The 22,188-nt window shown below is 40.2% G+C and overlaps 1 protein-coding gene across 8 annotated transcripts in view; it reads left to right on the top strand.

Annotated features, from left to right (window-relative positions):
- The window catches only part of PTPRK (protein tyrosine phosphatase receptor type K), a 340,055-nt gene that overhangs the window by 197,523 nt on the left and 120,344 nt on the right, over window positions 1-22,188 (top strand). For all 8 annotated transcript variants that reach the window (XM_035109047.3, XM_035109045.3, XM_035109041.3 and 5 more), the window contains exon 7: window positions 2,184-2,477. In XM_035109047.3, coding sequence (XP_034964938.3) covers window positions 2,184-2,477 — 294 coding nt within the window. The remainder of the gene's footprint in view (window positions 1-2,183; window positions 2,478-22,188) is intronic.

Raw genomic sequence — 22,188 nt, 5'->3', positions numbered from 1 at the left:
GCAGATTATCTCAGCAAATCCCAATTCAATTTCTGAAATTATATTTTCGCAAAGTATTGTACAATGGGAGATAAAGAAGAATGTGCACATACCACATAGTGTCATAGCTAGAGCTGGACCGTCAGGCCAAAGTCCAGAGCCCTGCACCCCAGGGTGTTCCAAGTGACCACTCAGAGAGCAGCAGTGGCCAACATACCAGGGCAGTAACATCTAGGCTGGTGGGCATGCCAAGATCCACTAAGACTGGTTGCTGCAGCATTCTATCCATCCATCCATTCATTGCATTTATATTCCACCTTTTTCCTTCATGGAACTCAATATGGCCTATACATTGTCCTCCCCTTCCTCATTTAATCCCCACGACAACAATACGATGTAGGTTTCCCACCCCGATGTACACTTGATGACCAAGAAATAATAAGAAAGAGAAAAGCCTGCAAAGGGGAAGGTATTGAATCAAGTGGCAGGGGATGGTTGCTTACCAGGATTTATTTATGAGTAAACATTATAGAAAGATCTTGGATGTGAGGAAAACAATGGCTGTATAGCACTGTATTAAGTGTTGTATGGAACTACTGTTTTAATTGTGCCTTAGACAGGACTGAAGGACCAGAGTATGGAAGAAGCAATCAGAGTTGGTGGGTTTCCATTTTCTAGTGTAACATCCACTTTTGGTTGGAGCAAGTAGGACTGGGGGTTCTCTACCCTCTACAATAGTATTCCAATATTGCTTCCATGCCTTGCTCACATAGAGCTGGAGAGGGGCAAGGGCAAACTGGGGCATTGGCTCCCTCAGTTGTATCTTCTTTGCCAACACTGTCGGGAGAAAAATATAAGTAAAGAAGAGCAGGTGGTAGCCATTCCATCTAGAGTTGAAAAAAATGCTGCTTCCTGAGAAAGTCCATGCTTATTGTTCAGCTTGTTTATTTGTCCAAATACTGTACATTTGTCCAAAGTTATGACGCGACATAATTGCTTTTTATTCAGTAGATGAAAGCAGAGTGGTAGGTGTTTTTAATTATGATTATGAAAGATCTATTCAAATGATAAGCAAATAAAACCCTTCCAACAATGTAAGCCCAATCATTAGGAGATCACAGAGTCCTGGAGAAGGGAATGGAATGACTGGTAAATTTCACTTTCTCACTTTCTCTCATTTTTCCGATCTTAAATTCAGTTCTCCATATTTTTGCAAATATTTTGTGAAACATCCTCATTAAAATGCATCAGCATCTAAGTGCTATTTTTTGCATCTAATAACCCCCAATATAATGCATTTTTGTATGTTATTTTCATTGGTACAAGACACCACATTGCAAAATTCACAAAAGAATTTTGAAGAATGGTTGCTTTTCAGTTTGCTTATTGTTCCAGAAAGTGCACATTTCCCCCCCCCCCCCCATCTTCACCTGGAGACGACCCTTTATACATTAAGTACCTGGAAACATAGAGTTGTTGGTTTGTTGTTTGGTTGATTTTTTTGTATAGATATACTATTTATCTTATCCACTTTTCACAAAATATATCAAAATAGCTTACAATATAAAATGCAGTAAGATCAGCCTTCTGGACTTTGATGCAGTAGATGAATTTCATGTGGGGCTTACATCCAGTTGTTCATACAGGAGACACATAAGGAAGGAGTCATTTAATGTTCCCTAGCATTTCAAGAGATTAAACACATGTGGGATATCCTAATAGATTATTTAGGTTAGATATTTTTCTAGTTGTCTATCCAGCGTTTTGGATTTGCTGCGTTGCAATACTGCTGATTGTGGAAACCCCGTGTGCCTTGAATTTAGCATTGATGCCTAATTAACTGAAACAAATTAGCCAAAATATGAGCCATCTGGAATGAAAATGAAGCCTGTGTGTTTATTAGTGGATTCATTTTATTCAGGAAAGTGTGTGTTGCTTCTAATTGCTTCCTGAAGTAAATCACTCCTAGGCAATGCTACTGTAGGCAGAGTCTCCATTGTTATAGTTTATTCTCTCTGTTGGTCCCCTAGTACTAAAGGCAATTTAACAGAAGTATTGAAATATATTCAGTCGTTTCAGTTTTTTATCAGCTGTGTGTTAAATATTCACACACTTCCTTACATTGCTGTTGTTTACTCATTTAAGATCCAGGCCTATGCCAATATATATCTTTCTGACTCAGCTCTTATAATTGTGTCTTACAGAACCACCTCGACCAATAGCACCCCCACAACTGCTTGGAGTGGGACCAACTTACTTGCTGATTCAGTTGAATGCGAATTCCATTATTGGAGATGGGCCGATTATCCTAAAAGAAGTGGAATACCATATGACAACTGGGACCTGGACAGAAACCCATGCTGTAAATGCACCAACTTACAAGCTGTGGCATTTGGACCCAGACACAGAGTATGAAATTCGTGTTCTTCTAACCAGACCTGGAGAAGGTGGCACTGGTCAACCAGGTCCTCCGCTCATCACCCGGACCAAGTGTGCAGGTATTGTTTGTTGTTCTAGACTCTATTCTGGATTTACTGTGATGTGGTACTGTTAAAACCTAATTTTAGAATGTGCTTTTTAATTTCTGCAACCCATATGTTTACATCACCTGTACTGGCTTTAGAGTTCAGCTAAGAATTCAGCCAGTAGTAATTTCTCAAAGGGAAGTGGCACCTTTCTTCTGTTACAGGGGTTTACCCCCACCCTATGAGAACTGGTGCACGGCCGTAGCTAAGAGTGTATGCTGTGGGCCAAGTAGTTTGAGGTTTATATACAAGCTGTGCTATGAACCTGCAAGGCGACCTTAGCAAGCCACTCACCCTCCCCACCCCTACCCCCACCCCAATTCACAATGACTTGAATTGAGAGGATTTCTTGTGGAATGGAGTTTCACTACCTTCTCGTCCCTGCTGTGGCCCCAGAAAAGCAGTTACTGAATAGCTTGGGAACGACCTTTGGTATACTTGAGTAGCTTTTACATAAGAAGACCATAGCCAAAATAATTAAAATGTGATTTCAGAGTTCCTTGTCAGAAAAGGGAGTTGCATTGGGGGGCGGGGGGAGATGAGGAAAAGTTTGAGTTATTCTTTAAGCATTTAAATAAATAAGCTTTAAAAAGGTGATCAAACCTAGGAATTGCATGTGTCAGAGTACACCAAGTCTTCTTCTACCCAAGTCTGTTTCTTTGACAAGTTAGCCTATTGTTTTTTCTTTACTATCTCCTGAGATTGATGAAATCCTGATAAACATACAATTCAGGCTGGGATACATGCGATGACAAGCAGCAGTGCTCCATCCTGCAACAGTGGTATTATGTGAAAAGCCCTAGACCTGCAGGAAATCTAGCGACTCTGAGCAACTTTAATGCTGGTGTGGGAAAGAGCTACAGCTGGAGTGGAGAACCTCTAACCCAGGCAATCCCCAAACTTCGGCCCTCCAGATGTTTTGGACTACAATTCCCATCTTCCCGGGCCACTGGTCCTGTTAGCTAGGGATCATGGGAGTTGTAGGCCAAAACATCTGGAGGGCCACAGTTTGGGGGTGCCTGCTTTAACCCTTGAGTCATATTTGGATGGACTGCCAGTCCCAGTCCCCCACATTTAGCCTTCTAGGCCATTTCCCTCAGATGATACCCACCTGCCCCACACCTGATGTCAGATGTGATGTCTGATATGGAGATGGTACATGGCTGGATCATCTGCTCATGCACTAATCCCTGCAGAAAGCAGAATTTAAAGCCACACACACCAGCTAATTTGTTAGGAGTTCAGTCTTGCTTGGTTTGGGAGTGCAAACGAGTTGCTTGTGGAGGAGTAATTGGCACACCTGATGATAATAATAATAATAATAATAATAATAAAAAAATATATTATTGATACCCAGCCCATCTGGCTGGGCTTCCCCAGCCACTCTGGGCAGCTCCCAATCAAATATTAAAAACACAATACAGCATTAAACATTAAAAAAAATTCCCTAAACAGGGCTGCCTTCAGATGTCTTTTAAAAGTAGGATAGTTGCTTATTGGCTTGACATCTGATGGGAGGGCATTCCACAGGGCAGGCGCCACTACCGAAAAGGCCCTCTGCCCGGTTCCCTGTAACCTCACTTCTTGCAGAGAGGGAACCACCAGAAGGCCCTCGGTGGTCCTGCCCACCTGTCAAAGTTGGCCCTCGGTGTGGGGAAATGCAGGGCAGTCTCGAGCAGGTTGTGCGCCCTGGTGCTGAGGGGCGGAGATCGCTCCGGCGCCCCCGCCCTTACAGAGCGCAGCATGGTTGCCTACCGGTCCGGCGCCCTGGTGCACCGCGCCACCGGGGGTCTACCTAGAGTTGGCCCAGGGGAAATGTGGCCTTGCTGAACCAAAAAGGTTCTCCACCCCTGAGCTGCGGAATAGGAATACATTTTCTCACATTAGTAGGTGGCCCAAGAAGGAACAGTGTTGCTGTATCTCCAACATTGCTAAAGTTGCATTAGAACCCAGTGTCAGAGGTGGTCTTATAAATAGAAGAGCAGTAGTTTTGTACAAGCTGCCTTTACAGCTCCATTGCTTGTTAGCAGAAGAAATCTCAACAGCTGCAATGTTACAGATGTTGAGCCTTTTCATGGGTCACTTTAATTGTGTAGCTCACAGCAGCCTCTGTGCCTTTCCTTCCCCCTGGAGTTCACGGATCTCGCCGGAAGTTCCACTTCCAACGTTCACTCTAATTGTGGGGAATCAAAAGCACAAGGCACTTGTGATTCTGCAAGTCACAAAATTAAAGCAACTCATGAACTATCCGAGGATCGTTGTTTTTAGTGGAGTAGTCAGTTTGGTGCTCCCCTAGGTAGGTGAGCTATATTTAATTATGAAAGGGGGGGGGGAATAAGAGTTCGTGGAAAATGTTGAGCAGCAACTGTTGCAAACATTCCTGTGCTGAATTTAATAAGCTGTATCTCGGTAAATGGGGACACCTGGTGTTGATAACACTTTATTTTGAAGATAAAGTGCCTTGAGAATTTCCTATTCTGTGTCTCTGCCCTAGACAAACTACCCTGAAATTTGAAATACACAATGTTATTGCTACCCTAGGAATCATGTGTCAACCTTGGATCAGATGACACTTGCTGAAATCCGCCCGCTGTTAACGGGTTCTCACTTCTCTTAAATATTTTAGACATTGGCGCAAACATAAGTAGAAGCTGGAAGTAACTTTTTTGATTGGAGCATTAGAGTTAGAACTGAAAAATAATCATTTTACCTCTATTTTCCATTATGGCATATAGAGGAATGAAGCGCTTTGCTCCGGAAATATTGGTTATTCTTATCTTGAGCCTGCTATGGTTTGATAGACACAATTAAGTATGGTGAAGTTATGGTAATTTTAGAAATCACCAGTATATTATTGATGAATTAGATGTGTAAAGTAATGATTGGATTAAATCAAACGCAAGGGTGTCATCCAATGTCTCATGACTGGACTTAACATTCTTCTCTATTCCCTGCACCCTCCCGAGATTTCTGCTCAGGAAGTTTCCCCAATTCACTGGAGGAGATTTTGAGTGTTCCTGGGGGGCTGCAGGTGAAACAATAAGAAAAGGGAAGTCCCATTAGGTCAGCTGAATGTTTCTCTTACATCACCATAGCCAGTCCTCTGAAGATTGAATTAAATGCAATTTAAGAATAAAAGTTGATTCAGACATGTTAAGTTAGGGCTGTTGTCATTTATAAATACTTGTTTTCTCCCAGACTCATAGTCACATGAGACTGGCTTAATGGTGTGGGTCTAAATTAAAACAATGTATATCAATTTCCACTCTTGTCCTACAACAATACTGGAAATTATGTTCAGGAAAATGTATTGTGTCTTCCAAATACCTTCTCAGATAGCCTCTCTTTCCATTGTAAACCCATTAAATAAGATATTAATAAAGCCATGAAAAGGCACTTCTAACTTGAGCGTCAAATGACAAAGCTGATCCAGGCTATGTAGCTGCTTGCTTCCTGTGGGAAGCCTGTAAGCTGGGCATGAGCATAGCAACACTCTACCCATCTGTAATTCATAGCAACTAGTATTTATAGGCATTCTGCCTCTGAAATTAGAAGCAAAATGTAGCCATTGGGGCTAGTAGCCATTTATATCCTTATCTTGATTATGTAATCTCAAAAATATAGTGGCTGAAATCTAATGAAAGTTTAATATATAGCCTAGTGTGCTTTATTATAGAGCTAGAGTTTTCCAAACATTTTTTATTGGGCTTCAAAGGTTTATTTTTAGTGTACAAAGGATGTGGAGCTAAATTGTTAGGAGGGATATGTTAGAAAACTGCTGCAGGCTGTACTTACTTTGAAGACAACACTATTTTTTAATTTTAAAATAAATTGAAAAAATGAACTTTACACAATGTTGATATGGCAGTTAATGTTTTGACATTTTCAAACCATTTTCTGTGATCTCTTGTCCACTCAGATAGACACACACACACACACGATCACCAGAAAATGTTTATATATCTAGGAATGATGGTTATATATCTAGGAATGATGGCTGCAACTCCCATCATTCTCAGCCAACATGCCCAGTGTCAGGGATGATGGAAGCTGGAGTCCCAGAAACATCTGGAGGGCCACAAGTTGGCCATCAATGGTTTATTAAATAGTGCAGTGTTAAGCATCCAGTATACATCATATATCAAGTAGCCCAGCTAAACTGATTCATAGCTGCCAAGTTTTCCCTTTTCTCGCGAGGAAGCCTATTCAGCATAAGGGAATTTCCCTTAAAAAAAGGGATAACTTGGCAGCTATGAAACTGATTAGACTGTGATTTTAGATCTAGCAGATGGAAGCATTTTTAAATTGACTGATTTGCCTTCAAAAAACTTTCATCACAAAATCTGCTGAGCCTATGGGAATTCTCCGTATGCAGGAATCCATAACAGAACTGCATGGATGAGTTCCCCTCATAGTTGAATTCAAAATCAACCTGTCGTAATAATCTCCTTGGGAATTTGGGTCTGAGACATACCAGTATCCAGGGTGTGTAATTAAACCACCTGTCTAAACTCTAAAAGACAAGTCGTTCTGCTATGATTCATTGGGAACAAAATTCCTAAAGGGCTGCAATATCAAAAGGGCTACTTGTAGCTTCAATCCAATCTCATGAGGCTGCAGCAACCAGAGAGCTTTCTCAGACAGGCGAGACAATTCTGAAGGCACTCTGATGGCAGGTTCTTTAAAGATTTTACAGGCCAGAACAAGCAACTTAACTTAATGATGGCAACAGCCAGGATAATATGCTCATTACAAGGCACCCTGTTCAAAAGCCAGTCTGCAGCGTTTTGGAACTTCACGCTGCACAAAGTGAGAAGATATACAGTGGGACAGGCTTTCACTGTGCACTAGATTGTGGCCATAAATAGATTCTAAAAGAGACAGCGTTCAGCAGGGGTGTCATAGTTTTGGGTACTAATGTATGCATTTTTTTTCAGTATATGGCAGTGAAGCATAAAATCAGTGGATAAATCTTCAGTTAATAGTAAAGTTAAATAACCACAGAATAAATTTAATATTTATACAGTTTGGCTTAGTTAAAACATACTGGCTTGGTTTCTAGATCATAGTTTGAAGGTGGTGGCAGCAGATCTAGAGGCAGTGGGGCAGGGCACAGTCTTGGAACCAAGAACTGCCTTCATATATGTGATGCACCTGCCCAGAAAGAGCAAATGTGTGCATATGCAGTAGACCCTTAGGGCTGGAGAGTGCCATCAGTGAGCTTGCCCAGCCTCATCATTCAAAGCTTGGTGTGAGGGGCATGTCAACTGTTGGGCCATCTTTGCACGGACTGTTTGCTTATGAACCTCTAGCTTTCCAGGTGCACTTAGGAATCTTGATTTCTGGAGCTTGTCTTTGCTGCTAAGCTTGTACCGTTCTTAGCTTGAATAAATATCTATTCCTTATTCAGGTAGGTAGCTGTGTTGGTCTGGCGCAGTCGAAACATATAATATTTTTTTTAAAAAAATTGTCCATTGGCACCTTAGAGACCAACTAAGTTTGTTCTTGGTATAAGCTTTCGTGTGCATGCACACTTCTTCAGACTATAGATAGATAGATAGTCTGAAGAAGTAGATGCACACTATCTATTCCTTATACTTGCTTAACAGCTGCTATCATTGAGTTTGGGGAGTTTTTCACCATGTTTTGAAAGGTCAGAGTTCACACACATAGGGGATGGGGGGGGGAGCTGTTTTGCTATGGTATACTAACACCTGCACTCAAAAGTGACGAATAAATATAATAAATTAATAAATATGTCTTGCTAGTTGCAATGTTGTTCACTACACAGATTGGCATCTATAATTGAGAGGGTCATTGTGAAGGTTATACGGTACTGAATTTCAACTTTCTCTGTTAGGGAATAGATCCAGATGAAGATTATACTATATTATTTTGAGGTCCTAGAGAGGAAGCAGAGTATGAAAGTGGCTAAAGGTGCAGGGAAACTGACAGTTCAAATACATGAAAACAATGCAGAACTGCACAGTCCATTTAGAGATTTTTCTAGAGCAGGGATTACTTTTGGAATTGAAGATGGGCCTCAGATCTAGAACTGCTAGAGAGACCTAGAAAGTGAGGCATGTGAAGATTTCTATAGCTGGTAATAAAACTCACATCGGATACAAATATTTTTAATATTTGAGACTGTGCTTCAATGCTGCATTTAGCCTTTCTTTAAGACTCCTATAATGGCAAGAAAGCAATCCGAACATGATGATAAAAAATGGGAGTATCTCCTCTGCATGCAAGTAGAGAAAAATGACCTAATTTAATTTACATACACACACCTTTGGAAAGCCATTCATCAGTGCAGGTGAGAAGAGTATGGGTATTATGTCTTCTATACATTTACAGATTTTTCTCCCAGTTTGTATCCTTCCCGACAAGAGGAGAGCCCCAGCTGCATTCAGACCACAGTGATTTATCAGATGTGTGGGCATCTAGTCAATAGATCACATTTCTGAGAAGAGCAGTATCTGTAGCAAGAAAATGTATTGAGCACATTAATCCAAAGACTCTACTCCAGCAGTAAAAGAGGCGACACAGATGATCATTCATATGATACTGCTCCAGAAGACCTTAGAGACAAGCTCATGCTACAAAGTTCAAATCCTGATAATATAATCTTTGTAGTATATCTGAAGGTTTCCAAATTTGCCATTTTATTTCATAACTGTTTTCATTGAAATTTTGATTGTTTTGGAAACGAAAGTGGCTTTCTAATCTAGATGGTGGTGGAAAGAATTTTTAATTGATGATTATATATTTAGTCTACACACACACACAAACAAACAAAGAAACAAAACATGTGGAATTCAGAGTAAAAAACTGGAGCATATAGTGATGCTAATTGACAGGATTAGAAAGGCAAAAGGCTGGGTTCTATGGATGCTTTATAGACACCTACAACTTTATAGACACCTACTAACAATGAGCCATTTAACACAGAGCAAAACCTGTAGGGATTTGCCAAGTAATAGGGGAGATCAAATAAAACCGAGGCAATAGTGGCTGTGGAAATATGAAAATTTCCTTTGCTGGGTGGATGGTTGGAGTTTCTTTTAATTATACAGCAGATAAGGAGAGAGAAAGTAGGATATTGCAGCGGGTTATTACTGCATTGCAAGGGGTTGGACTCGGTGACCCTTGGGGGTCACTTACAAATCTACAATTCTATGATTCTATGATATGTGAATCAAATATCAAGGGTACCCAATGTGGTATCCTCCAGATGTAGTCAAACCACAGTTCCCAGTGCCACACCCAGCACAGCCAATATCAGAAGATGATGGGAATTGTAGTCCAGTGAAATCTGGGAGGTGCCATGTTGGGGACCCCTGCTGTATATTCAGCTGAAAATATTAGTATTTTACTCAGCTGCCCCAGCACCACTTGCAAAGTATCTTCACACTGAGTGTGTTTAATAAGAAACTGCCGATGTCTCAATGGTGCAAAAAGGAATAGTACAACAGCACTCCTTCTTTTCCAATAATAAAGTCTTCTGGTGGGGGGGGGGTAAGTTGGCCATTACAACCCTAAGGCAATATTTTCCTTAAAACATGTTTTTTAATTCTACATTATTAAATGCTTCCTGGTATGCTCCACTAAGTAATTATGGCTAGGTGTGACAGAAAAGACTATTATAAACTTGTTTAATTTGCCGCTAGTAACCTAGGGCTTACAAATCAATTTATTAACCTCAATATTGGTCTAAATCTTCCTTAAGAAAAGCCATCAGAAGGCAAACTGGGACAGAAATATAAATCTGTTCTCGAGGCCTTTGCGCTTTTGACAACTAATTTACAGCTCAACCCTACGACTTACTTTCCCAGCAAATACAGACATCCTTTAGAGAGCAGTGTCTGCTGCATTGCCACATGAATTCATGCAATGGTGTTATGCTGCCTTGCATATATAGTCACCAAAGTAAGTATTTTGGGTTTGTGGCATCAAGTTACTTGGTTCATTCATTTCCTTAAAGCATTATTACCCAGCTTTTCAGCTTACATAGGACCCGTTAAAAACAAGAAAGTTCTTGGGTTCATGCTTGCAATCTAGGCATTGTACACATAAGAAGGGGGGAAGATAAAGGGGGAGGAAGAGTAGCAAACTTGGGTTCCAATTCCTAATGCTACATAATTATTTAGAGGAGGCAGCAAATGGAGATGGTCTGCCAGCAAAGCTAATGGTATGGCTTCTGCTGTAGGCAACTGGAATGGTTGTCATTCTTTCTGTTCTGCAGTTTTTGAGAGCTAATTCATCGTCATCTAACATCCTTGTTTAGACTGTAACATCCTTGTAAAGACCTTCAGGATGGATATTGTTTTATTCTATTTGCGCAATTCCTTTTTAAGGGACTGTTGTTCTGAGGGAAATAGTTGGGGCCATGAGGTCCTCCAAGTGCTGATACAGGACAAATAAACAATGCTTGTTCATTTAGAAAGGGTCTTCTCAAAATAACTCATTCCGTTGTTAGCGCTGCAGCTCCTCAGAGCTGTAAAATATGTGACTAAGAAGTTCATCTGGATTTGAGTTATTTTATTTGGCTATGATTTACTGTAGAAGGGGATTCAAAAGAAAAATTACAAAGAGTCTTTGTTAATTTTTCAGTGCTATTTTATTGGTATAAATAAACACTCAAAATGTGTGTACTCGAGATTTATTGTATGTGCCCAGAAGAAAATGAAAACAAATGTGATTTGTTATACTTTATACCGCCTGCTTTCTAACCCTGCACTTAACATAATCTGGAAGAATAGCCCTGTTTTACTACCAGTGTAGGCTATTTGTGTTGTTGTTTTTCTAATCAAGAGTTTCTAACAAATTTTCCCTAAAGCAGAATTTGAAACAGGGTAGGGAATGTGCAGTTGTATAGATGTTGTTAGACTGTAGCTCCCACCAGCTGCAGCCTGGATGACTAATATCAAGGATGAAAAGGGGGAGTTCAGCAACATCTGGAGGGCCACAGGTAAATTGGGAGGATCCTGCCAGGCAAAACAACTCAAGTGACCCGAGAGAAGCTAAATAATTTTGGGAAGATTACCTATCTTCATCTAACTCAGCTAATTGTAGGCTTTGAGGGCTAACTGTGGGGTGCCACAGCCCCCACTCTCAGGACAGCCCAAACAAAGCCTAGGGTGTTTGCCTGAGTTGTTACCATTGCCTACCTCTCAGCAAAATTGCCACTTGCAAGGGAAACAAGCGGGCAGTTTTACAGAGTTTATCAGTGGCTATCTGCTACCCTTTTTGCAAATGAAACTGTTGGGAAGTGGGAAAGAAACTTAAATTTTGGCTAGAGGTGTTTTGACTTGAGAGCTATTTAACAGTGAGGTTCATTTTATGGCCTTTGATCATTGGTATATGTAGTCCAGTACTGCTGTGTGTCATCCATCCACCCCATGCAATTTCTCTAGAAGTTCCAATGCCACTTTGCTACTTTCATCACATTTTGCTTCAGTGGTGCAGGATTTGCCCTTTCTCCATTGTATCATTGTTTCTTTTTACGTAAGCCCATGGTTTCAAGTTTATTTTGAATGTTGATGCTCCACTGGTTAATTTTCTAGCTGCTTGTCAAAGATTCTGTCATGTTCTATCTTCTCACTTGATGCTTACCCAACACAGTTCTTAAGAATGGATCAGGCTTCTAAGTGGAAATGGCTGGGGTGGATTTGAATCAAACCCTAGACATAATAACTTGTCAGTCATAGTTTGGTTGACAGACTTTCTACCTCTCAAATTTTGCAACATTTGTGGTCATTTAGCTACCGTATATAGTTTAGAAATCTTGTATTTAAAAAAAATATATATAAGAAAACCTACATTCATTAGACAGGTTATATTTAAAGAAAAGAAAAAATGGCCTGACAGTGAATGATGTTTCATTAGTGGCTGTCTCAGGAAGAACAAACAAGGCAGAAATTTTCCAGTCCAGCATTTAGGCGCTAACCAACTACACCCTCTAGTTCTAAGCAGTCATCATGCATGGCTCTTTTCTTTCCTAACATGAAAGTGAGAGTCAATCCCTTTTTGACACATACTGCTTCAGCTTCTCTCTCTCTCTCTCTCTCTCTCTCTCTCTCTCTCTCTCTCTCTCTCTCTCTCTCTCCCTCCCTCCCTCCCTCTCTGTTGGTGTATTACTTTTGTGTCCATGTGTGAAATTTGAATATGTTAATATATGCAGTCACCAATGTACTGACTGAAATGGGAAATAATTGTCTTTGCTTGTAAAGCAGGCTGTGGTAATATTTAGCTAAGCCTGTATCAAAGGAATCCTAATTCCTTAATTAAGTACTGTGTTAATATATAAATCTTTATATTGATCCATTAAGGGAACTACATTTTTTGGAGAGTCTATTTTTTACTGGGCCCCATAAACTGAGTAACCACTATTTCTATAGCATCCTTCAATTTATCTGGAGAAATGTATATATTTTCATTCTCCCTCCCTCCAACAGTGTGCACTTAAAGTTTTCATGTGCTTTTATTTGCCTCATTGGGAGGATATTTCTTCAGTAGCCTGTGTTAAGAAGAGACGGCACATTGAAGCACCATTCAAAATCTGCCTTCCTGTGAGAGAAGACAGAAGTCTCTTTGCTTGTTGGCAGGGAACTTTCTCATTCCAATAAAGTGTATATCTTCTTTATGTTAAGGATATTGAGAGTGACTGTTGTTTTCCCCCTGCTAGTTATTTCAGTTGCAACTGAACAAATAAACTTTTCCAGGCGCAAGATGTGAACAGTGTGGCAGTAGTCTACAAAAGCCAGACAATATTATTACTGTCTGGTAGAAGCCATCACTTAGACTAACTAGTTATTACTCTCTCGTTCTTTTAGACTGCCAGCAACACATCAAGGAGAAAATGCTGAGATTCTACCCTCTCCTGTTTTCTCTAATGTGACGTTAATAATTCAGTGTCGGTTCATTCACCACTTACTTTATCTTTCTGTCAATAGCAGAAATGTTATCTAGATACAATTTAGGCTCATAATCACCATTGGGTTCAAAGCTAAACCTAATTGGCCTGGGAGACGAAGACATTCTTGCCCACTCCCTCCTCTCTGGGGGTATAATTATCCTTTGGTCATAGCCCTCTGACTAGAGATGGTGTTCTTGAGCTTTTGAGGGCCTCCTGTGGAGTAAATGAGCAGTAAATTGCAGCTTTAGTCCGTAGGATGCTAACTCTGGCAATCCAAACAGCAGTGCTACTTTTCTATAACATCTAGATAGCAAGAGATGAGGCTACACATGACAAAAATTCCCACCTCAAGTCAGTAAACATACATGTCCCATTTTAGGGCCAATTTGGAGTTTTGTGAAAAATGGGAGTCATGCTTCTTGCATGACTTCATCTTGCACCGGCCTGTTCAGTGCCAACTCCAGTGGCACAGAGATGCAAAACCATGTGAAAGAGATGGGATCTGTGGCTGACCCTAGCTGGCTAAACTCTCTTTAACAGCAGCACCATTTGCAGAAATTCAGATGTGGAAACCTTCCATGGCACAGAAATAAACACGATCACATTCTACTATATTCAGGACCAGATAATTGGTGATCATATTATGGGGTTGAGGACTCTTTTAAAGCATGAGAGTCACACTCTCTCATGGGGAACTTTCTTGGAGGTAGAAAGTAAGCACAGCAACATGTGCAATTCTTAACATTGCAGAGTAGGCTAAATTCGAGCTGTGCCAAACTTTGAGATTTCTACATGCACGTCTCTTCATCCTCCATCAGGCAAACAAAAGATAATATTGATGTTCAGGAATACATTTCAGCCAGGCCAAGGCACTTGCAGAGGGTTTGAAGCAAAGCGAGTGAGGGGTTTGGCTTGAAAGAGTCTCCAGGGATGGATAGAGAACCACTATTTGCACCACCCACCCAAGCCTGAGGCCCCCAAACCTGCCCTAGTGGGATCACATGAGAAGAAACGTGTTAGATTAGATGTGGCTATTGGTCTGGTTCTTTCCATATGACCCCACTTTTGACATACAATTTCTGCATTCCTAGATACTAGAATCCCATGACATATATAGCACAACAAAATGAAAGCAATTCTGTCCTGCAGTATAATGATCAGCCAGTACAGTGGAACCTCGGTTTATGAACACCTCGGTTTATGAATTTTCGGTTTATGAACGCCGCGGACCCATCTGGAACGGATTAATTCATTTTCCATTACTTTCAATGGGAAAGTTTGCTTCAGTTTATGAACGCTTCAGTTTATGAACAGACTTCCGGAACCAATTACACCCATGCTTCAGTTTATGAACGCTTCAGTTTAAGTACTCTGCGGACCCGTCTGGAACGGATTAATCCACTTTCCATTACTTTCAATGGGAAAGTTTGCTTCAGTTTATGAACGCTTACTCCGCGGACCGTCTGGAACGGATTAATTCACTTTCCATTACTTTCAATGGGAAAGTTGGCTTCAGTTTATGAACAGACTTCCGGAACCAATTGTGTTCATAAACCGAGGTACCACTGTAATTCGTGGGGGAATTAAAGCACAATTTCGGCATACTCTGGGGGAAATTGGTGGTGAAGATTCTGTAAAGAAAGTCTTCAGGCCCCTGTTGTGTTTGTCTATCTGCAGGATGAACAGAGGGAAACATGTATGGACAGGTAACTCACTAAGCAAAGACTGAAGCCCCAATAGTGGTTAGAGCTGGTGAAATTGAAGATACCTTTGGAAAGCGTAAAATATTCAATAGGTTCAGACTTACCTGTGCCTCTGTGAAAGTTTACCTATGCCCCTGTGGTGATCTTTATCACATTCAACTGTCCTTCTTCATTTATGAGCACTGCTTGCATATGTTGAAGTCATTCTGCGACTGCTACTACTGTATATAATATACTACTGTATATAGTAGGTCATTCAAACACCATGATTCCTGCAATCACTACACAAACACAAAAAGGATACACATGGCTTAGAGAATCTTCTGCTGGCTTATGCTTTACTGATATTTTTTTTAAAAAAAACCCTGTAATGCAGCAGTGCCTAATGCCAATGTCTATTGCTGCAGTAGACAAGGTGGTGCCCTTCAGATGTTCCTGGACTCCAGTTACCACACCTCTAGCCAACATGACCAATGGTCAAAGATGCTGGCAGTTGTAGCCCAAAATTGGCTACCCCTAGTGTCTGGGATAATTTATTCCAGGTAGACGTGACAAAAAAAAACCAGGGAAACAGCAGACTGACTTTTAGTAGAACTTTCTTAGTATTTCATCCCTTTATTCATAGCTGCTTGGATTTATCTGGCCACTTCGATTTGAATTATTGGTTTTATATACTTGCCTTAAGTTCAATTTGAAGTTTTCCATGCATTGCTTAATGAAATATCACCACTGAATGAGGTTTGCATTCTACTTAATTGGGTTTTGTGTTACGCCTGAAAAATACCTATGCAGGTTTAAATTTTTTGCATTCTTTATAATTAATTTAATTGTGTTCCTTTGGGAAAGATTCATTAAAAATCTAATTTAAGGGGGGGGGAAGCAATTCAGAACTGCCCTATAATAAAAATAGAACTAATACAGCAAACAAGAAATCAATTTTGGTATTATAGTTTTGCATAATTAGATAATGTTAACTCTCAGCATTTTCTGAGAAATAATAAGGCAGCAAAACTTTTGTTGTTGCTGCTGCTGCCTTTACCTACATCATATTTAAGTTCTGTTTGCAAAACAGACACAGAAAAAATGTATTTGCATATTTGCTAATATAGGTACTAAATCTGAACATTAGATTTTCTGGTTGGTTGGGGTTTTTTGTTTTAAAAAGTCTGCACATTTTTAACAGTTGGATCTCCAGCTCTTTTGCATATCTACTGTTGCTAGCTGGTTGATGAAATGCTCCTGATTGTCCCTTCTACAGTGTAAATGAGCTGGAAATTATTTAGAAACACAACTTCATTTGCTCTAGAGTGTATATATTTGAAAACAAAGCCTTTTCTGCACAGTTTCCACTGAGCTTCCCATTTTCACCTCTGCTATGCTTTTTGCTTTATTTTGGGTTTCTTTTTAGATTACTTTTCCTTAATGCCAGACCTTTTCAAATCATATGGGCTTAAAATTTGGTCTGGAAAGCAAATTTCCTCTCCCCTTCTTCCCACCTTTAACCTAATTCTGTGACACACACTGAATGTTTACTTTTCGGCTGGCACTGAATAATATATAATTTGTATGCTTTCCCCCGAGCTTTTTGTTGATGCTGTTTCTTTTGTCTCACCTTTCTGCAGGTAGAGGTTGGTTTGAGCAGATAGGAAGAAAAGAGAAAAAGGCAGGGCATTAGGGGGTACTGGTCAGGTGATCAAGTAGTATCAGACCTTGGCTTCTTAAAGAAAATAATGATCCTGGTTGATAGAGAGAGACAATAGATTGGATTTCTTTGCATGTGATACAGGAAAGTTATTGTTGGCAATTTCCTGTAAAGGATACGAAACATTTGAAAGACTAGGTGGTTGCTTATTTTCTCTAAATGCAAAAGAAACTACCAGCCCTGATACATACATCATGGTGACCTAAATACTGGTGGGAAAAGTAGAGTTAACTGTTGTTTCTTTACTTTTCCATCTCAGTAATGCTACTGGGTTGCTTGATGACTGAAGCAAGAGATTTCAGAATCAAACAGAAAAAGAGACTTTTCAGAGTATGGTACACAGACCTGAAAAAAACATAGAAGCGTGGTTCATTGGACTGTTAGATCTTAGCCCACAAATTGTTGAAGAAGTCCACTACAGTCACTCATTGTGTCTGGTTTGTAAAGGACTTTGTGGCTAAGGTTGTCCATATTCATTCTGAATTAGACACCACTGAGCAGCTTTCCTAAATCTTGGGTCCCTTGGTAGGCTGCAGTCCCCATCTTTCCTAGCCAGCATGGCCAGTGGTATCAGGAGTTGTAGTCCAACAATATCTGCGGAAGACTCCCATAGCTGTGGCAAAGCAAATTTGTCCTTGCCTGTTTGTCCTAATGCTGTGGACATTTTTCTATTTGTACAGTCCGTGTACTGTAGATGGGATTCTTGGAGCTGTAAAACCATAATCACCTGTGCACATATCTCTTCTCCTCCTTGTTTGGTTAAGGCAGCCAGAGATGGACTTGCCAAGAGTCTATGGGCAGTTGTTAACACTTCCCCATGAGAGGGAATTGTTCCAATTAGTCTAAAGAAGGCAATAAGATTATTAAGGCTTAATTCTAAGACAGGCACCCCCAAATTGTGGCCCTCCAGATGTTTTGGCCTACAACTCCCATGATTCCTAGCTAACAGGACCAGTGGTCGGGGAAGATGGGAATTGTAGTCCAAAACATCTGGAGGGCCGAAGTTTGGGGATGCCTGTTCTAAGAAGATATACAGTAGAAAGAAAATACCAAATAATTTATTGCCTACTGTGTTTCATCCAGCATTCCTAAATCATACTTGTAGCTCCGTATTGGTGATTTTAAGTTGAAATTTAAGCTAATGGTGCCAGTAAAAGAGAGAAGTAATTGATTTGTGGTAAACACATATGAATGTTTGTAATCTGAATGTTGGAGCCAATAGATCGTTTTCTTTACCTCATACTTTGTATTCATATCCTGCAGTGGGACCACCCTTCTGTCCCCCTCCCCCCTGTGCAATTTGACATAAGAAGCAAATTAATTGGAGTCTGGTAGTTTCAGCTCATTGCTGATTGTGATAAATCATGATAAGATACTGGAAATGCAATGTACTTGGCAATCCACATAGGCCTCCTAACACATTAACTCTCAATAACTCATTAGTCAACATTTTATTTCTTTCAGATTTGAATTCTGGTCCAAAGTGCTCTTTGAACCACCATTTTTCTTGTTTTGAAGTCTTTGGTCTACTAATCAAGATATTTCAAGCTCTGGAAGTTTGTCTTCATTGCAAACCACTTTGTCTTGTCCTGTCCAGCACACTCCTCTGAGAATGTTTGATCTGAAGAGTGTAATAGGCACTTGCTGCTGGCCCCAGGGTTGCATGGGTAATTTTCACCTCTTTGTTGCAGGACAACAAAGTTACTTGAAGGGAAGACATTTTTGGTGTTACATCGTTTTGTGTTATATCTGGATTTTTTCCCCTTTTATGTGGCAATTGTAACCACATTCATAATGTAACCTTCCCCAGTGTGGTACCCTCCTACAATTCCCATCAGCCCCAGTTTGCATGACCAAAGGCCAGAGATGATTATGATGAGTTGTAGTCCAAAACATCAGACAGCACCAGGTGCAGAAGTCTGCTGTCATGTTTTAGTTTTGATTTGTTAGCCATAATATTAGACTGAACTGAGCTTTTCAGATAGTGACACCCATAGAAATGCATTTTTATGCCCTCCCCAGTATTTTATTTCTGGTGCTACCACTACCCAGTTTCAATCCTGCTTCTTCCCCCAACCCTGCATGTTAAACACAATCATGCAAGTAGCATAATGTGTAACTTGGCCCTCATACCAAGTCGGACCATTGGTCTCTCTAGTCCTGTGCTTCCTATCTGCTCCACCCAGCAGTCGTTTTCCCAGGGTCTTGGGCACAGCGAAATTCCAAGCCATGAACTGAACCTTAGAAGTTCTTCATGCAAGGCTTTTTGTGGCTTATGTTTAAAACTGATACAAAGCTTCTTACTCTTAATAAATGGGAAGATCGTACTACTGAGCGATTAAAATATAGGGGCTAGCTGCTAAAAATGAATCCTTGGTGAAATCAACCATTGTGTTGTTAATAGTTTTTCCTGAAGTGCAATAAGGCACGAGATAGAATTAAAACAATTAATGTTTCCTTTCTTCCTTTCAGTGATCTAGATCAAGTTGGACTTTTGAACTACGTTGGGGCTGAATCTGGCAGCAGCTAACTTGAATATTATATTTTGGATAGTCACTTTAGTCAGCTGAACTTTGTTTGCACATGGCTGCAAATCTGTGGGTAGCGAGTCGGGTTACCAATTATCAGGCGGTGCACTTATGAGATCTTGTTTCTGAAGTACAGTAAAAGGTAAACTTCTAGTTGCCATGAATCACTCTCTCAAAGTTAATATGAAGGATGACACTTGGCCAACATTCCTGCAGTAGATTCTTTTTCTTTATTTCAAGAGGATTGGTGCTCTAGCCAAGTTCAGGAGAAATATTACCAACTGGCAGGAAGAGCATAATTGTTGCTGTATTTTTTTTTTACATCTTTGTTAATAGGTTTTTATTCTGTTTCTTGTATTGCAAGGCAAGCTAGGCCTGTAGGACAAGTGCAGTGAGGGGAAAGTTGAATGTACTTAGAAAGAGAGATTTCATTTCCCAGAGGGCTCCCATACAATATAGCCCTGAAGCCCAGTGCTCCCCCCGGGGGGGTATTCAAGGGTATACAGTACCAGCACCTTACCCCCCCCAAAAAAAATCTTAAAAGTGTGGCACTTACTGTAACAACTTCACGGTGCATACTGGCACCCTTTTTCTAGAAAAAATAGCTATGCCCCAGCCCTACCATATTAGTAGCCCAACCCTATCAGACCCAGATATTTTCACTTATGGACTAAGCCACATTAGTGACAAGACATAGATAGAAATTAGATTTAACATTTACATTTGGTTCTTCAGTGCTTGGCCTAAATGAATCCACTTTTACTACACATCTCTCCAGTCCAGCATACCAAAATGCACTTTGAGAAAACACCTAGACTTCTCATGCGGTAAAACTTCCTAAGTTGACTTTTGGTAGTAGCAGCAGACCTACACAATCAACAGATGTGTGTCTGTGATACTGCTGCACTAAGATGAGGGAATCTTCACTGCAGAGAACCTTGGGCAAACATACTGGTGTTGAGCACAGTGGCATACATACTGTGAGCACGAGGACCACACACTGAACCAGAGTTAATCTATCCTAGGGTTGCCATATTGACCTTTTTTTTTTTAGGAAGGACCCCCCCCCCCAAAAAAATGCTGAGCTTACCAGTTTTGATCTTAGCTCATAGTGTTATATGACATAGATAGCCAAAATCAGAAAGCTGCTTTGGGAAGGTACCTTGTTGGGGTTAAATGCTCTACAACAGGGGTGAGAAGAAGCACTAGTTGATTTATGGTAGAGTGTCTGCTTTTTTCTGGTTGTAAGGGATGCTGGCCTAAGTGGATTTTGATCTAATTGCTTTGAAATAGTTTACAGTAAGTGATTTGTAAATGGAATTAAATATAATCCTGCTACTTACTTTCTTAATCAGAAATGCATACTCATATCACTTAACAGTTAAGGCATGGGTGACCTTTTTGGAGAGATCCTGTTAAGGGAGCCTTGCTTAGTAAATTAAAAGCATGCCAGTGGACATGGGCGTAGCCAGGATTTTTGTTTTTTTTTGGGGGGGGGAGCAGAATCTCAGTTTGCTATGTATTTGTATTCATTTATATTGATTTAGGGGGGCAGCTGCCCCTCCCTGCCCCCTGGCCACGCCCATTCCAGTGGACCCATCAAGTGCAGTGTTGTGTGTGTAACAAGGTGTGTAACAGATTGGTTGTACTTAACAGGACTTTATCTTACGTGTGTCAAGAAATGCATGCAATTAAACCCAATGGGTTTTGAAAGTGCTCTGTTTTGAATGGATGGTGTCCATTTTCTCAATCGCTCCACTTGCTAGCTACCCTGAGGAATAAGAGGCTTTGCTCTCAGTACATAGTAAACAGCACGGTGATCTGGTTAATAGCTGTAATCTCAGGCTAGCTGTGGCAGCACATAACTGCTTAGAATGGGGTTTCAATGTGCCATCTGCTAAGCCATTGCAGTGACTCAAACTGTGATGCTGTCTTGCTATGGTAAGCAAATACTGTACCTTGATGCAGATGCTTTGGGTCATGGTACAAGTGATTAGTTTCCTTTTTCTTTTTGCAATTTCGGGTAATTTTTAAAAAGCCCTTTTTATTTAAAAAATTCCTAAGATAAAACTGACAACTCTATATTTAATAAAAAATACTTTTTTAAAAACAACAACAACAACAACCTGCCATTCCTGCCAGATATTGTCAGGATTTTTACTGACACTTGAAAATGTTTCATATATTTCATTGGCATTGCTGCTCCATTCTCTCCAAAGTCAGGAAAGTATGATTGTGATGACAAAAACCAGTTTTCAACACTTTGACGATTTTTACCCACACAATGAAGAGTACTAGAAAAATTGAACAGAAATTGGAATAAATTGTTTCTAAACATCTCATGATGGAAATAAGGGAGCAGGTTGAAAAGAAGTACAAATTATCAACTGCAGGAGTTCAAAATCTATATCTTTAATTATCTTCAACAATTCACACAGTTTTCACAGCTGAAAGCAATAATTTCTGAATAGGCATATTATGTAATTGTGTAGTTTACCCCTCATATATAGTTTCTTATCTTAGTTTAGATTAAACATTATGAAGAAGGCTCAGTTACTGCTGCAAATTGCATCAGAAAAACTGCTTAATACTGCAGTCGTAATTCGCTTCCAATGTATGTTTGCAAGACCATGTGCTTAGTACGGTAATTGCTGTGCCTTTGCAGGTTGGCTGTGTGGACGTGGTTACCACACACCACAGCCAGCTGCTCTAGGAACATTACATCTGATATGACATTAGATAGTTACATTACATCTGGGGTGTGAGGGTTTCTCTGCAGCTGACGTGAGGATTAAATGTAGCAGAGTACGCAGTGTAGGGAAAAGGACAATAT

Source organism: Zootoca vivipara, chromosome 3, assembly GCF_965207765.1.
Source record: "Zootoca vivipara chromosome 3, rZooViv2.hap1.1, whole genome shotgun sequence".
NCBI lineage: Eukaryota > Metazoa > Chordata > Lepidosauria > Squamata > Lacertidae > Zootoca > Zootoca vivipara.
The sequence above is the reverse complement of the archived record's forward strand: the minus strand, read 5'-3'. Positions and strand labels throughout refer to the sequence as shown.